The 17,291-nt window shown below is 37.2% G+C and overlaps 1 protein-coding gene across 2 annotated transcripts in view; it reads right to left on the reverse strand.

The window, feature by feature from the left end:
- Positions 1-611: 611 nt before the first annotated feature.
- The window catches only part of SECISBP2L (SECIS binding protein 2 like), a 30,562-nt gene continuing 13,882 nt past the window's right edge, over positions 612-17,291 (reverse strand). For both annotated transcript variants that reach the window (XM_062628960.1, XM_062628968.1), the window contains 13 exons: positions 17,254-17,278; positions 16,363-16,478; positions 14,589-14,720; positions 14,214-14,297; positions 13,012-13,179; positions 12,713-12,854; positions 10,901-11,070; positions 9,691-9,823; positions 8,580-8,742; positions 7,670-7,890; positions 6,874-7,028; positions 6,187-6,406; positions 612-5,208 (listed from right to left, as the gene is read on the reverse strand). In XM_062628960.1, coding sequence (XP_062484944.1) covers positions 4,538-5,208; positions 6,187-6,406; positions 6,874-7,028; positions 7,670-7,890; positions 8,580-8,742; positions 9,691-9,823; positions 10,901-11,070; positions 12,713-12,854; positions 13,012-13,179; positions 14,214-14,297; positions 14,589-14,720; positions 16,363-16,478; positions 17,254-17,278 — 2,400 coding nt within the window. In that variant the 3' untranslated portion in view covers positions 612-4,537. The remainder of the gene's footprint in view (positions 5,209-6,186; positions 6,407-6,873; positions 7,029-7,669; positions 7,891-8,579; positions 8,743-9,690; positions 9,824-10,900; positions 11,071-12,712; positions 12,855-13,011; positions 13,180-14,213; positions 14,298-14,588; positions 14,721-16,362; positions 16,479-17,253; positions 17,279-17,291) is intronic.

Consider the following 17,291-nt stretch of genomic DNA (forward strand, 5'->3'; position numbering starts at 1 on the left):
ATTCCTGCCCACTTGCTCTTAAGTAAAATGTTCTTTCCAATTCAATAGACTCACAGCCAGGTCTGGCTTAGAAGGAACCTTAAAGCTCACATCTAGCTCCAAATGCACTGACACAGGCTGAGACACCTTCCAGTAGACCAGGTTACTCCAAGCCCCATTCTGCCTGGCCTTGAACACTGCCAGGGATGGGACAGCGACAGCTTCTCTGGGCAACCTGTGCCAGCACCTCACCACCCTCACAATAAAATATTGTGGGCCTAACTCAGCCTTATGGTCTCTGAAGAATGCCAGTTTTTTCTGTGTTCTTCCAGTCATCACGGAGATGTGTGATGAAAGGGACCGGGCTCTATCATGAGAATCCCTCTGCTAACCGCGTTTTTCTCTTCAGCCTCCCTGGCAGTCACCATTCAGTCTGGGTGACCGGAGGGCTCAGCTCCCTGCGCTGCCACCCCTGCGCTGGGGCCGAGGCCAGCAGCCCCTACATGGCTTCTCCACCCTGTGGCCAAGTACGGTGTAACACAGACCTTCACCTCCCGTAGTGCCAGGGCAGCGTCTGCAAACAAACTCAGCGTGAAGTAGCTGTGAACACACATATCACAGGAATAAAGCTGTAAATTTCTACAATCATTTTTATTAGTTATGGAAGAATTCCCCACTAGTATTTACATAGTGCAAAAAAGCTGTTATTACTCCAAAAAGTACGGTAGACAGAACAATTATCCTTCATACAGCAAAAAAGAAATGGAACAAAACCCTTCATATTGTATTTCATAATGATTTTTCTACTGCTTTAACCTAAATATTACTATAAATTTTAAGACATTAAAGATTAAACAGCTTTCCTTAGTAGAATCTATTCAAAAGTAAAATATATGAACTATTTATCAACATTTAGAAGGTGGGCTGTGCCAACTGGGTTTCTACTTTCGGCTTTATCATTCATTGGTGAGGAAGTTTTGGGTTTGACATTCTTGTATTTCCTTATGTGTGGCAGGGCGGGTAGCAGACCCACGTTACATGTTTCTATGGCTTACTTCTGCTGGTTTTTGTTTCATTAACAAATTGTCATGTCCAATTTTTAAATGGCTAACATTGACATCAACTCGGTAAACTTTCATTAGTTGGCACAACTTCACAGGAAATACTTAATGACAGTTCAGCAAACAGCAGCTTTTCAAACAATAATACTTTTTACATGTGTATTTAAAGTAACATTATTAAAATTGAAGCTTGTGTTAAAGAACCGGACAGAATCACATCGTGTAAGCTCCCACCCACCCAAATAAGCATAAAGACACCTCTTATCTTTACCAGAAGAACACCAACAAGTGCATTACTGAACATTTTCTATAATAAGTTTTTAAAACACAGGTCAATACCCCCTGTCATTGTTTAGCTCCAGTCTTACAACTACCTGCGCACAACTTAAGCAGATAAACAGGCCATCGATTTAAGCCAGTGGAACTAATGCTCTTAAGCACGTGCTCGCAGGATCAGGTCCCTAACCATACTCAGACACTGTTACTTGGTCCATCTAAGGACAAAGTTCTTCAGATTTTTCCCTTTTATATATTTGTAATCCACTTACTTTGACAGAGATACTGAAAGTATTCATATAAATAGGCTGTATACATACACACCTCTACCAGATGTAAAGATCCCTACCCCTACCACAGATACATTAGTTTGGATTTTACCAGATAAATTAAGTGGTGAAATAATTTCTACAAAGAATGTCTTAAGTAGATTTGTTTTCCAAAATCATTTTCACAACAAAAATATCTATACACCTGTAACTACAGAAACACCTCTTCCTGGGGACAGTAACAACCTGTATAGTACACTGCACACCTTGATACTGAAATAGAAATTCAGCTACTTGTAAAAAAAAAAAATAATCATGGTATTGTAAAACATTTGTAGACTTTCTTTCTAAATTCTGGTGATACCAGAATCAAAATTACCACAGTGAGATACTCTCTTCAAGTGCTTCAAGTGGCAAGGAACTTTCCTAATTTTAGATGCAAATGGATCACTCCCACAGGAATTGCAATTTCTTTCTCAGAGTTATTGCTCATTCCCAGCTTATCAAAAGGAAGCACTAAAACCAGTTTCCTGTACTCAGTTTCAGTTTGCTCCTCTAAGGGTGATCTGCCACATTTGAGAAAGAGATTAGTTCCTTATTTGCTGGCAAATTGAGAGATATTAGAAGTGCTGTATCACCTTCAAGAACTCTATTAAACCTGTAGCAAAACTGCAGTTAAATAGTGGGCTGAATATTACAAGACTTCTTTGATACAAACGTCAGAAAATTTTAAAATGACAGTCCAAGTTCAGAAAAGACATATAAAAAGATGCGCCTTTGATGTTCATACTTCAAGATCAAAAGTTATTTGAATCACTGGCACTGAAAAAGCAGAAGGAAAAATTACAAACACCTTTGTTTTTCTGATGCTCTGGTGAAGTTTTGCCCTCAGTGCATACATGGATCTCGGCTGGTGTCGAGACGTGCTTACACATCCAAGGGCAAGTTTTGCTTGTCAGCAGTTCAAACACTTATCATTTCCTAAAGCAAAAACTCGTTCAAAACATACAGATGGTAGAAATCTGCCATTTTACATACAGTAAAAGGTTTAACATTCAGGAGGCATCATTCCTTAGTCTTTGTTTTCCTATAAAATGCCTGTTGTAACATCTAGGAAGATTACATTAAGGAACTAAGAACGTGACAGAACAGCCATTTGTCCTAGCAGCTCTCTATACTGCTTATCTACATAGCATTTGCTATGCCTATCAAAGCATTATTTACATAATACACACAGTTTCTATTATATTCATTAGCATCCAAAAAACCCAGGGGTAGATGATTTCTAAACCTGGAGTCTTATTTTCCCAGTGCAACTTAAAATGCCAGCATCACTAATACTATAAGCGTTGGTCCCATTATTAATATGCGTGGATTAAATACCTAACTAAGCTATCCATTTCTTGTGGGCTGTTTTTTTTTCAGCCTACCCAGAGGATTTTTATGCATTTTGATACAAGTGATCAAGAAAAATGAAGTGAAATTAAAAGAAACATACATTTACTATGAAAGTGTTACTCATGTGAGTTACTCTTTGGCTACTCTTGTAGTGAAGCTCCTGCTGCTGGCAGTTTCAGTACTTCCCTTGCCAATATAAGACAAAAGTGGAAAATATACTCCTTACATGCAGTGTTTAGACACATACTCCATCTTCAACCTAAAATGAATTCATTATTAGTTAATGGATTTTGCTTAAATATTCAGAACACATGGAACAATTCTCCAGCAACATGTATGCTTCAGAGAGGGCATATTTTTCTTCTTTCACCTCAGAACCACTGAAATACCTCCCCATACTACAGGGCACTTCCTCCTTTCCTGGAAAACTACTTCCTTTTCTACTCTAGAGATCAACTCCCAAAGCTGCTACAACTGCAAGAACAAAGAGAGGTCAAATTTTGAGTAAGAATTGTTAAGATACACCCTGAACTCAACACAGGGGTGGCCAAGATCAGAGCGTGCAGATGAATGTGTAGATACGCTGAGCCACCACATTGTTCACACCTGCTGCTAAAGGATTATTCTTGCTTTTTGCAATGTTCTGTAGGTTACAATATGCAAAACAGCATTCCTGAGGTAAGTGACAGGAGAAAGAGGAAGTCATCAGTTTACTAAGAACCCCGGATAGACATTATGGTTAGTGATTCACTTTGTGTGGTTTGGCAGACAGCAACTGTGGAGAGAAATGAAGAATTTTTGTTTTCTTTGCTGTTTTTTAATGCCATATTTTCACCTTGAAAAAAACAAAACAAAACCACCACACAAAACCCACAACCCAAAATATTAATTATATCCCTCTGGTTTAAAGTTTTTCTGGAATCAAAGTTGTTGTAGCTTATTGTAACCATCTCAACTATCACCAGCTTTTTAATGATGCATTCATCGAGACCAACTTAAAAAGCTACATCTTGGCATAAGAATCATGCATAGATTTCTCTACTGTTTACTTTGCATTAAGACTGCAAATGGGGTTTTACAGCTTTTCTTTGAAGAAAACTAAAATTTTACTTCTAGATGGAATCAGAAAAATCACAGCCAAATACACTGATGTGCCTGGCATAACAGCATAACACCAATGTAAAGGGTTGGTCATTTGTCAGTCTTAACATAGGTTATCTGTGTGAAAATGAGCTAAATGGTCACATCTTAATGAATGTTGCTTAAAACTGATCAGTTACAAGATGTTTCCTTTTACAAAAGATCACATGAATACTTAATGACAAATTATCCACAGTTTCTATTCTGGGAAAAAGAGACTGATTAAAAGCTAAGTTAGTTCTTAAATCAAGTAACAGACAACTACAAAAATATTGTTGTGAATTAAATACACATATTAAATGTTTAACAGTGCAAAATGTTGAGATGAAGCGTACGAAATAATGGCTGCAACCTTTACAACAGTTAGTTTTAATATTATTTCTAAAAAGTTCCTGAGTTCCTGCTTATTTTTTTTTACGGCATATAGATGGAATCTGTGTGTTCTTTACTCAAAGAACTGCAAATTGTGGGTTTGTGTTGAGTGGTACTTGCGGGCTTATCATTTGTCCATTCCTCACCATCAGTGACTGGATCAGCCTGCTCAGAAGTCTCTAATTCTTCCTCTTCACTTTGTTCTGTGTTGTCTTCAGCACCGCTAAGGGTCTTCCCAAGCTGAAGAGTCTCCATAGTTCTCTGGGTCTCTGAAACCCAAGATTCAATTCTGCTGTTAAGCTGAACCTCTGCAGAGATTGGTTCATGGGCATAATCCTCATCATCATCTTCCTCCTCCTCTTCCTCCTCTTCTAGCATTCCTGGTACAAGAGTACTGGTGGTACTGGTCATGGAAGAATTCAAAAGATCTCGGCAGCTGCCATCCAGTGATCCTGTTTCTGTACTCTGCTGTGAGGCCCATTCCAGATTGTCATCTGGTTTCACCTCATCTTTGTCACCTGGTGTGGCTTTTCCATGATTTGTTGCTGAGGTAGTGCCAGTTGTAGCCAAAGGTGGTTGTTTATTAATAGTGGCTTTTTCACTTTGACCATTACCAGCTTTTTCTGCTGCTGCAGTCTTGCATGAGGATTCTCTCTCATTTTCAGAGGTTTCTAACCCATCAGATGTTTCCACCATATTTCTCCAGTTTGTTTCTACAAGTTTCAAAAGAAGTTTAAATAGAAAACATTAATTCTTTCTATCAAAAAAGAATTTTCCCTGAACACCCCAGAACTGTTTAAGTAGTAGTAAGAGCTAATGATTTTAATATTATTCTATGCTTGCAAGAAAAAATTCAATTAGAAAATGGGAGAAATAGAAAACAGAAAGAGCTGTGAATAACTTTTAGGTTTTCACAGTATCCTTAACCAGACATTACAAAGTTGAAAGTTTGTGCACTTAGTTTCCTGTGTAAACTGTGGAAGCACCAGATGTATCAGTGAGTCTGGTCAAGGAGGTTACTCTCAAATATAACTTAAAATCAGAAAACTGCTATAGTATTAAGTCATCTGCTTAAGGATTTTTTGAAAAATGTTTAACAAATAAGTCTAAGACGCCACAAAAAGAATTAATTAAAATCAAGATTATTTTCTTTTTAATACACCATAAGACTGAAAAAAAGAGGTTGTCTGACTTCAAACAAGCATTCTCCTTTTTATTCCCTCTGTCATCTGGGCTTAAGCAACTGGCTATATAAATCTGCCTTTTGCTCACACTAGAATCACTCACTGCCATGTTTCAATAATTAAGCTACATATCCTTTATTCAGAAACCTCAATAATTTAGTTCCTACCCTCTGTCATTAGTTTTTCCTCAATCATATAATAATCAATTCTGCATTTGGTAGCAGTGCTACACTAGTTCAATAAAACTGGAGAAGACACTTCCACTGATGTGAGTTAGGTAACTAATGCTTCTGAGGATTAGAAATTTGAATTACTATTTTTATATAGTTCAGAGAAAAAAAATTGCTTACACAAGTCCCTGAAGTCTAACCCATTTTCTCTTATCCCTGAAAATTGCAGAACACTGTGATTTATGAAGAAATACTGTATTTCTGGCTACAGTTTGCAATAAGCATCATTTGGAAAATTCAAACTTCTAGTTACAAAAATAAGTTCTAGCACACTTACCATATTCTTTCTCATTCACTTCAGATATGGGTTCAGAAATAACACTACAGAATGAGATAGCACTTGCTGCAGAAGGGTTACGAGAATGGCCCATATGATGAGGTGCCTTCTTGACATTCTTCAAGGCTTCTTCTGCCTGCTCCTGTTCCATTGCAGCAACCATATCTCTGTATGCTTTTCTGGCCTCTTCAGTCAGTGATACCAGCTTATTAAACAGGTCCTAAATACAAAGGCAGCTCTTACTAATTCCATTTTAAATTACTCCTTTTAGTCAGAGGTATACCACATAGCAAGCCTTAAGCTTATTAGTACCAAATACCTTTACTTCAACTACAAATTATTCTGTATATTAAATAAAAATACCACCCCATGTTTATGCAGCTTTGAGGAAATATAAAAGATACTGGATTTTTGATTTTTTATTTTTTAAATTTTTACAATTTTAAGTCTTCCAGAGAGTTTTGGCATTTAAATCTATTTGAGAGCTACAAAGATGTTGCAACTGAAGTATTTCAACACAGTCTCTCAGTTCTGTAAACACCGCCTTCCAAAGAAAAACACACTCATATAGGTCAGGTCAGGGCCATTATCAAATGCATATTAGTTAGGTAGGCTCTCTATGCCAAATAAATTCTTAAAGGCACATAACTGTTTACTCTAGTCATTTACATGAATGGATTTACTCACCTCAGCACCAGAGTAGTTGAAGATACCCACTACACTAACAGGAACCAGCTTGTTCACACAACGCCCAAGAGCTTTACGGCCAAGAGCAAAGACAAAAGGAATTTCTTGTTCCCGTGCCATGGCTATTACATTATATAGAGCCTCATCCAGTCCACCTTGGAGAAAGCAATTTTAAATACATACCTAGTCAGTTAAAGTCATAGTATGGTGCTATACAACACTATTACATTTGAACTGCAACTGGTCAATAAAACTTCAACACATACAATCACCAGCTACTCTGTCCTACAGCATAACAAACTGTTCATTTCAAGTATAATCAGTATAGATCAAGGCAACATTCTCTATTCTCTATTAGTCCTGCACACAAATCAGATTTTTTCACAGCTCTTTTCTTGAGCAGAGCTTTGCTATTCTCCTATCTCAGAATGCCTCTATCTACACTTCTGGCTGTAGCAAAATGCATTGGTTGGCTAACTAAACAATTCACATTCCTCTCAAGGAATCCTTCTTAAGAGCATCCAAAGCTCAGAACTCTAGCTATATCAAAGACTGAACAGAATAAAATTGAAGTCTATTGTATTTGTTATAATATCTATTTTTCTTTAAGCTTTTCACCTCTCACGAACAAGTTTCTTCCAGAATTAAGTAGAAGAGAATGAATGTGGAGTGCCAATTACATAATTGATTCTGGGTGTTATATCATACACAGGAACTAAAAAATGTTTAAACCATGCTAATCAGCATAAGAAAACTATAAACAGTTAAATACACCACTTATTTTTATCATTTATACCTTTTGACTGGATTTTCTCGCAGTTGGGAGATATGATTACACACTTAATCTTATTTAGCTTCATATGCTTAGTAACCTCACGCAACCCCATAACAAGTCTTCTTCTTGCTTTAGCTCTCATGGGATCCTTTTGATAAATACGTTCCTGGAAGCTGACAAGCTCTTGCAACAGGAGAGTCACACACTCATCTATTTCCTTACTTAGCACTTGGTTACAGTATCTGTCAATTCAAAAAACATCCAATATTAGCATAGCACATAATCAATACTATTGCACCAAGCCTTTTCTTTTACCAAGTAATTTTACTTCCTTGGAACAGTTGCTAAACTGCTATTAAAGTTATTAAAAGGATTCAAGACAGCAGACTGTATATTGCAAGATAAAAATCCATCCAGGAAAATTTGTATTTCCACTAACATCCCTCACCTCAAGAGGTCAGTCAAAAAGAGTATTAAAAAATACCAAAAATACCATACTAGGTGCCATAAGCCACTATTCCTTAATTTGCTTCTCTATAAGGATAAAGAAGTAAGTGTGACTATAGTAAGAGTGACTATTACAGTATTTTCAGCATTCATAAGTATTCCATCCCATCCAAAGTGTACATAGCCCTTCTTTAAAAAGATTTTTTTGGAGATTACTTCCACCTAGCTTATATGTTGCAGCAACCAAAGTAGTCCAACATGCAGGTGCGTACATATATACACACACACATTTGGGTATGTATACACATGCACAAGGCAAGCCACCTATGGCAAAAAAAGAACACTTACAGAAACTTCTATTGATGAAAGGGAAGGTTATGTTCATTAAACTCCTCCTAAGCCTATTAAAGCTATCCACACTTAAAAGACAAGGATGACTGAAGCACAAGCCTTTAATTTATATTAATGAATGCAAAACTCTTACTCTCTGAATCTCTTGCTGTGAATTTTAGTTATTGCAGAAGATGCCATTGGACTGCCTATTCCAGAACTAGCAGGTGAACCTTGTGACACTGGGGTCATGCAGTATGGAGAATTCTGACTTGCTGGTGAAAGCGAAGTATCACTAGTCATGCTTAGTCCAGTTTCTGAAAGACAATTGTGAAACATTATAAAAGGGAAAGACATTTTCATATAAAAGAAACAGTATTATACTTCTGGATCACTCCCTTGCTTTTCCCAAATTATGTTCTGAAAAACTGAACAGTGTTCTTCCCTGGACTGGGGACAAGGGGGGATCAGGACAAAACAAGCACACACCCAACATTCAGCATGGGTTGGATAAATAAGCAATATTTGATTATTCATTTAAAATTTCCAAAGCTTAGTTCAGGAAACTGATAGAACAGAAGGAAAAGGTTGCCTAAATACAACTTCTTCCAGTATTTCTTTACTATTTAAATATATATAATATTTAGCTAACTTATTCCTAGAATATTGAAGCTTTTCACACTTCAGTCAGGCAGGTTACTCAGAAGAAAAGTTTTGAACAAATACATCCGGAATCTTGACAAACACCTCCTCCCTGCCCAAATTTGTCAAAAAGTCTCTGGAGTTTCCCAGTTGCTCAGAGCTGTTGCTGCAAATCAATGATCCAGACACTGCAGCTGACTGACAAGACTACTAAACCTTATTTACAGTTTGCAACTTCTGTATCTGGAAAATTTCCAGTCTGCTCATTATTATAAACCACTGTGATCAACATGGCACAGTTGACAACACATCACATTTTGTCTGCTCATCAAAAATGCTACGAACTCTGACATGTTGGGAACATCCACTGAAGAGCAATGAATTAGAAGTCTGTATGGAGATTACATACTTAGAACCCATACTGCACTCAGCCTTCCACAACTGAGGGACAGACAAGGCATTTTAGAAGAGGGTTCTGGTTTCTAGTATTTAATAATGTTAAAAAAAGTTAAAAGATAACATCAATAAATTATGTTGCATTAAAAAGAGGACAAAATATTAAAATAAGCCATTTAGTGCATTTGGGGGGGGAGAAAAGGAAAGATAGAGAGATAGAGACCAACCTTCTTGAGAGGCCAGGTCCTGAGACTGATCAGCAGTCACATTTATATGAACCTCTTTTGGCTCATCAGATCCCAACAGGCTGTGGTCAGATGACAAACGGCCTTTCTTCTCTTCTCTCTCTTTCAAAATGATCTAGGAACACAACCAACAGCTATCAGCATCTGAAAACTGCAGATAGCAAAGAAAAATGTCTTTTTCCTGAATGTAACACAAAATAAACAAGTTGTTTTGAGCTTTCCTACTCACGCCAGCATAGAAAACCCTGAAATCATTTCAATTTCCTCTTTGATCACGAACAGTATTTCATTTCAGCATTATACAGATTGTCTACACAATACTCATACTTCTACATAAATAGTGCTTTCAACAGTTCATTTTAATATTAACTACTTTCACAATTTTTCTGACACATAACACTCTCATTAACAACCCCTTCATTTCCACCCCTGTAAAGAAACCTTATGCAAGAATACTAGTCATCTTTGTGAAGCACCAGAACACAGAAAATCCTTTCTATACAAGAAAGGGCAGTGCAAAGGTAAGCAGCCATGGATAGATCCGTATTACTGTGATAAATAACAACATAAAGGTATTGACAACAGAGAGCTACGGAGGCAGGGAGGGAAGCAGCTTAGCCAAAGCCAGCACAGGCACAGCTTTACCAGTTCTAACTGCCCATATCATAAAGTGATCTTGATAAGAAATGCGGTGGTTAAAAAAGGCTTTCATTTTCCCTTCTGATTTCCATACATTGTGTATACTGTGTACATACCTACTTCACATGTGCACATACATACATGTGCACAGCCAATCATTTCTAAACTTGACTCAAAAAACAATCTCTAAAAGCAGAGAAGGAAAACATAAGGTTACCATGCTATACTGCACTACAAGCTAGGATACAGCATGAAAAAACTGCAAATTCTTCCAGATGTCCTAGTGCTTATAGTAAAAAAAAAAAATAAAAATTAAAAAATCCTTGCAATCTGTATTGAGATAGATTTGTACCATCTACAACTAATTATGGGACTATGAAAGTTATTTTGCATGCCTGGATCCAAAGGACAGGATATCAGTGTAACAGGAACTAGGAGGTAGTAGTTCACGACTGCCTTACCCAATGCTCATGGTCATGAGTCCTCAAGTAAGGAAATACCAGTTATTTTTGAAGACAGTGGGTCAAGAAACCCCCCAGGTTGACATATTTACCTTTTTAAGTGCTGTAGGGCGTTTCAGTTTTGCAATTTCCCTTTCTTTTCCTCTTTTCACTTTTGGAGCAGTTGAATCCAAAGGATTAAGGCAACCCATTGATGGCTGTCCTTTTGTTAAGGACTTTCTGTTGGTGGATTCTTTGGTATGAAAGGGAGCAGCACTGCCAACTAAATACAAGAAAGATATTAATTCCACCAAAAGACATGTCAGCTTCATTTCAGCACTGTTTTCAGTATTTCCACTGATGAACTCTCAAAGTACATTTTCCTTCCTTGGAAAAAAGCAGCTCATAATGACAGGAAAATTACATCATCAGATATTGTGCTCCCAGATGTTTTTAAGCTTTCTTCAAACTTAGCCTCATGTTTTAGGAAGCTATGGATTCCAGGAAATTACAAACTTCATTGGTAAGGGATCTCTCTCAAATTGATTTTATTAGTAAGATTTTAATAGCAAGGTAAGTTGCAGATAGTTATCCAAACATTGAGTTTTAGTTGTCCAAGACTTGATTAGTTGACAGGACAAAACAGAGGAGAGTGAAGCATGTAGTTAGTGTATCTTCTGCAGGAGAGAATAAAACAGACTAAAATGGAAATGCCAACTGTTCTTTGCTGAACTTTGTTTGATATAACCTTGACAACATGAATTAATGTCTGAACACAGCTGAAATTCAAAGCAGGTAAATGAAGCAACACACAAGAAGGAAAACGGTAACTATGGCCGTAACAATGGACTCTAGGCTACGTATTACTGCTCAGGAATGAGATTCATCGGTTATAATAGGTAACTACAATAATGTCAACTCTCTATTCAGCAGCAAACATTACAAGAGCTAATTTAATGTTAAGTGTTGAAAAAGAAATAGAGGGAAAAAAAAAGCTTAAGTAAACCATTGTATATATTCATCATGGAACTATAACTTAGTATTCTGTGCATGTCCGATCTTCCTTTATTTTCAAAAAGATACAACAGAACTACAAGGAGGTACAGAGAAAGCAATGTGGAACATGCTTCCACAACAGAATAACTAGACCAGGACTCTTCAGACTACAAAAGATATGACAGACCTTTAAAAATCAGAGGAGAGCAGGGAATGATTTTTCAGTCTTCGTAACAGAGAGGCTATGAAAGCTAACAAAACTGCAAGTGGGGCACAAACCAACCTGACCCTGACCTCCACCCCCACAAAAAACTCCAAAAACAGAGCAGGAAAAGCATCTCCACATAGCATGTGGTAAGTTTAAGACATTCACTGCCATCAGACCTTATAGACAGTAAAAGCATGTGATACAAGTAATAGAAGTGACAGACAGATTAAGGAACAAATTTGGTTTTAGAAAGCCTTGGGTCAGGAGGCCTTGAACTACAGTCAGTAGAGGCAGAAGAATATCCTGGAGAGGTATCCCTCTGTGTCAGTCACAGGTATCCTCAACTAAGCTGCTTTCCAAGGGAATTTTGTAATATCTGTGGTAATTGTTTGGTTTGACCCAATACAATTCTTCTCATATTCATTTTAGCACTGAATTACAATCAAGACATGAATCCTGCGTTTTGAATAGTAGGTCTTAGGAGAAATTTGTCCTCAACTATACATGGACTTTCACTGCTGCATACTGCAGCTCAGATGAAGACAGCACAGGTGAATTTTGAGAACACATCAAGGAAGTCTTCCCAGGTTTTTATTATGTTTATATTCAAAACCAAAAACTTGACAGAAAAACAACTCAACCCCTATTTAAGATGCTCAGACCCGTCACATTTATATTATCACAAAACACATTCAGCCATGGTCAGGCAGACGAGAAATACCTGTGTATGAGAGAGGCCTGGTGTTGGTGATCTGACGAGCTTTCATTGCTTGCTGCTGCTTTTCAAGAGCTGCCAACATGTCCCCCAGATCTAACTGAACAGGGGTCTTGCTCTTCTTTCCAGCTGCTTTTGATAGAGCCTCCTGTAACACAAACAACATATGCTGATAAATACAAAGAAATAGTGCCTGCAAAACCTTCTTTACAAGGAGAATCTTGGCATTACAGAATAAAGAAGACCAACAAGTAACTGATACACCTCTTTACCAAGTGCTGGGGAGGTGGGGGTGTGCTACTCACTTGAAGTTTTTTCTGCTCCATGCTTATCTCTGAATACTCTTGAGCTGTTGCAAGTGCTGCTGCCAAGGCCTTCTTCTTCTGACTTTTTGCACGCTTTGGTACAGAGGTTGTGATGGGAATTGGAGTTTGGACTATATTGATTGGAGAATTCTCTGGCAAATCATCCAACTAGGATTTTAAACAAAATGCAAGAAAAAAACACAATTAAAAGACTTTTCCCTAAAGACCATAGGAAATGTGGCACTCCAGAAACCAAATGAATCATTTCAGTCCTTTGGTCACTAATATGACATCCCAATTAAATACAGCAAAATGACACAGTAAGTTAACTGAGCTAGAAACTAATGTATTTCATTTTTGCACAAAACCACTATTATATTTCTCTTCAATTATGCCTTCAGAAGGTTTTCTAGTCTGATTGCTAAATAAGGGAGTGTTCTTACTCCCTCCTGCAAAGATTAAGTAACCTGTATGTATGGTCCTGCAAAAAAAAATTTAGATCAAGATATTAAAAGAATATCTTTAATAAAAAAACTGTTCCTACAGCCTTGAAACAAATAAAGTTCAGTTTATTTTCATTTCAAAATAAACTACACAAACTGTAGCTATTTCAAAAAACTGACACCATTACTACACATTTGTACACCATACAGTTTTAAGCAAAGTCTGCACCAAAGGACCAGTCTGAACACAAGCCCTTTGAGTCACAAAGAATAACCAGGATATAGTTTATGTATTAACACAAAAAAAATTGATAATCCTCAAAACTAATCTTAACCTCAAAAAAACCCAACTGTTGCATCTACTGTTCACACAAAATTTAGCATGTGACTTCAGAAAGCACAAAACTTGGCAGAAAACCAGTGAGATGGAGAAGCTAGGAGCTAGACTCAATGATCCTTAGAAGCTGCTTCTAACTTGTGACAGTTTATGATACCAAGTGTCTATCTATCCTAGAGTTTCACTTGTTAATCTCATTAACAGACAAAAATCCACCTGTGTTTTTTTAAAGATGGGTTCTCTGCACCACTTATTTTAATTGGCATTTCTTTAGCATCCAGAGCTGGTAACACAAATACTCCACAAAGAGCCCAGTTACTGCATTAAGTACAGTAGTGGAGACTGAGGAAGAAATTACACGTATCAAGTAGTCTCAAAATTACTTAACTTAGAAACACTTTGCAAAATGAGTAATTACTTACTACTTTGGGTGAAATCTTTTGCTGGATGTTACCACTTTTACTGCTGCCATTGTCACTATTCAGCTCTGGAAATTCATCTTCATCCTAAACAATACACAAGAACCAAGAGAATGGAACCAAAAGTCACATGAAAAGCATCAACAGAAACAGCTGCAGCTAGAAGAATAAATTAAATCCTGAAGTCCCACATAAACTAGAAGGGCTTAAAAGTGACACAAAAATAATAAAAAAATAACGAAGCATTTTTGTATTCATTTACTTTTTTTAAAATAAGAATGTTTCAAACTAAAGAAATCCAAATCCAATTGGGGGAAACATCACTTATTCCACAACATGCACCACTATAGCACAGAAACAGTTTTCATACAACACTACCTCAAAGTACAGAGGTTCAGGACTCTGCTCTGTTCTGCTTGACTGGCTTGCAGTTAGAGGTTTTTCATGTCGTTTCTGCAAATTCTGCCTTCTTTCTGAAGATGTGCTGTGGTCTCTGCATCTGAATCCAGACTGAAAATAAGGAACAGAATTGGCATTTCACAATTGTAGTTTTTCAAGGTGTGTGTACATGCATGTAAGGCTCCCATGTCTGCCAATCATCAACTAAGGTGACAGTTTTGACAGAATCAGATTTAATAAGATGCGCTTTTGTGTTCTCCTGGAGTATTTCTGCTGTTGTTTTGGGGTTTTGCTGTTGTTTTAAAACCTGTACCAATATATTCTAGAGGCAGTACCAGATTATTCCCCCCTCCCAAGTCACATGCAGCATCAGAATACATTCACCTCTAAATTTCTAATTAAAAGCAAAACAAAACACAAAAGGTCCTTTTGGCCAAACACGAAGAAAACCACAGGAGCTGCTGGTGAGTATGTAACTCAGACTCTAAGCTTGAGGAACTGTCTGTAACCATGATCAAAAGAACTATCTCCCACTATAAAACTGTTCTGCTTACAATTATTGCCAGGCCAATGTTCAGGCCAAAGTACAGGCACAGAGTTCTCTAAGGACAAGAGACCGCTGTAGTATAAACATGCTTCTGTTTATTACGTGAAAGATTGGTGGTATCCCATGTGCAAGACTGGTTGGCTTAAAGCAAAGCGTGATTTGAACCTCCAATTCTGGATCTTTCATACCAATCTATTTCTGAAGAAAAGGTCCTATAGACCCAGTAAAAATTTAGTTTCAAAGGAAAACTAGAACAATTCTGCCCTGAGGTACAATGAATTTGGCTGGGGAAACCTAATTTAAAACTCTGTGCCTGCTTTGCTCTTAAATAGCTAAAATAACTGCCAGATTTAGAGTCTAAACTGTAACTAGATGAAAGGAAACGTGGTTCTTCCTACTCTCCCAATCCTACAAATGACAAATAGTGGTTCTAAAAGCACCTGATTTGACTAGAGATTATAAAAAGATTCTGAACTGCCATACTGAACTGTGTACTGCCCGATATGAGCATCGAGCTTCTTTATATAATAAACCCATGGATACCAAATGGGAAGATTCAAGACAAATTAACAGTTGCATCTACAAAACTAAACAGGGCAAGCTACCTCACATATATCTGAGCATACAGACATCTATGACAAAGCTCCCACTTCAACCTCAGCTACTCGTCTGCAATAACCGTAGTCAAGCAAAACCTACGCTTAAGCAAAGGCCGATGTCCCCCTCTGCACACACTCTCCTCCCCTCCCTTCACATCATGATCTCTCTTTAGCAAGTTTGAGGGAGGGTTCAGGGTTTTTTTCCCTTTTGAAGTGTGAACGGGTCAAAAACTGAAGTAACTTTTCTACACCTACACTGTCTTCATTTCACAGATTACTTCATATATGCAATGTTCTTCCTAGGTAGATACATATAAAGAACAGGCTGCCAAGTAGAAAATTGTCAAACACATGAAATTTTATTTTTATATATATGTGTATATATATATATAAAAATGTGTATATATATATATGATATAGTGCTAGGCAAAGAAACATGCACAGTAAAAATGTGCAACTGGACTTTTAGGTTGAATTACAACACTTTGCATTCACCATTTTCATTAACTATTCTTTGCATTTTGACTTTATAATGCATTTAACATTTCTTATTTTCACATATTACAAGAAACTGAATGCTTAGACTTTAGAACCATTAGCAACATACCTGTGCACTGTTTCTTTGCTCAGCTTGTCTTCCACCTCTAGAAAACGTCTGAGTTTTTTCAATCCAAGGTTTTTTTTGAGTTGCCTGGGAATTTACATTAGTCCAACTTATACCAGCTGAAAAACAGAAATGCCTTCATTGAAAAAATTAGTATGACAGAATATGTCATAACAATACACATGCCATCAGAGCCGGGAAAACAATTTTGATATAAATAAAGTTCTCTGAGAAAGTCTAATTCTCCTCTGACAAGACTTACTTCTGTAGCTGTATCCAGATGTTAGCAAAATTAAGGAAGTCTTAATGGAAAAGTCAGATTACAGACATTCAAACTGCCAAAAACCGATCATCAGGAAGCTGTCAGGTTCATACTGACATTCATATGGATTTGGATCCAGTCATTAATAGCAGCCACTAGCCCTACCCACTACTACCAGACTAAAAATATTTGTTCATATTACCATACTTCTTTACAGTTTCTATAAAAGCATCAGTACTTCTCAAATAGAGAATGAGAAGTCTTCAATTCTATTTCTACCCTAGCAACTGCAGTTTCAGAGGGTAAGGAAGCCTGAGGATAAAACACAACAGAAGCACAGCTTTATCTGAATGCTTCCATTGCAGTCTCTGGCTTTCTTTAATTCTTTAAAAGCAGCTGTTGATAAACCATTAGTGATAGCTACTTATACACCAATTCACTCGACAAATAACTGGGGCCTTAATGGAGGTGGTGGAAATCACAGTAAAGACATATCTTCAGAAGTATCTGATCAATCAGGGTAGCATGCTGGAAGCAGATCAAAGATGATTCCTAGCAAAATGTAAAGAAAAATAAATACAAAAGTGACCCAGCCAAATTTTAAACAGCTCATGAGCTAAGACAATACTTACTTGTACTTACTGATGGTTCTACAACCTGAAAAGGGAAA

The sequence above is a fragment of the Pezoporus occidentalis genome, unplaced genomic scaffold, assembly GCF_034315485.1.
Source record: "Pezoporus occidentalis ecotype Australia unplaced genomic scaffold, CSIRO_AGI_Poc_V1 ctg11, whole genome shotgun sequence".
Taxonomy (NCBI): domain Eukaryota; kingdom Metazoa; phylum Chordata; class Aves; order Psittaciformes; family Psittacidae; genus Pezoporus; species Pezoporus occidentalis.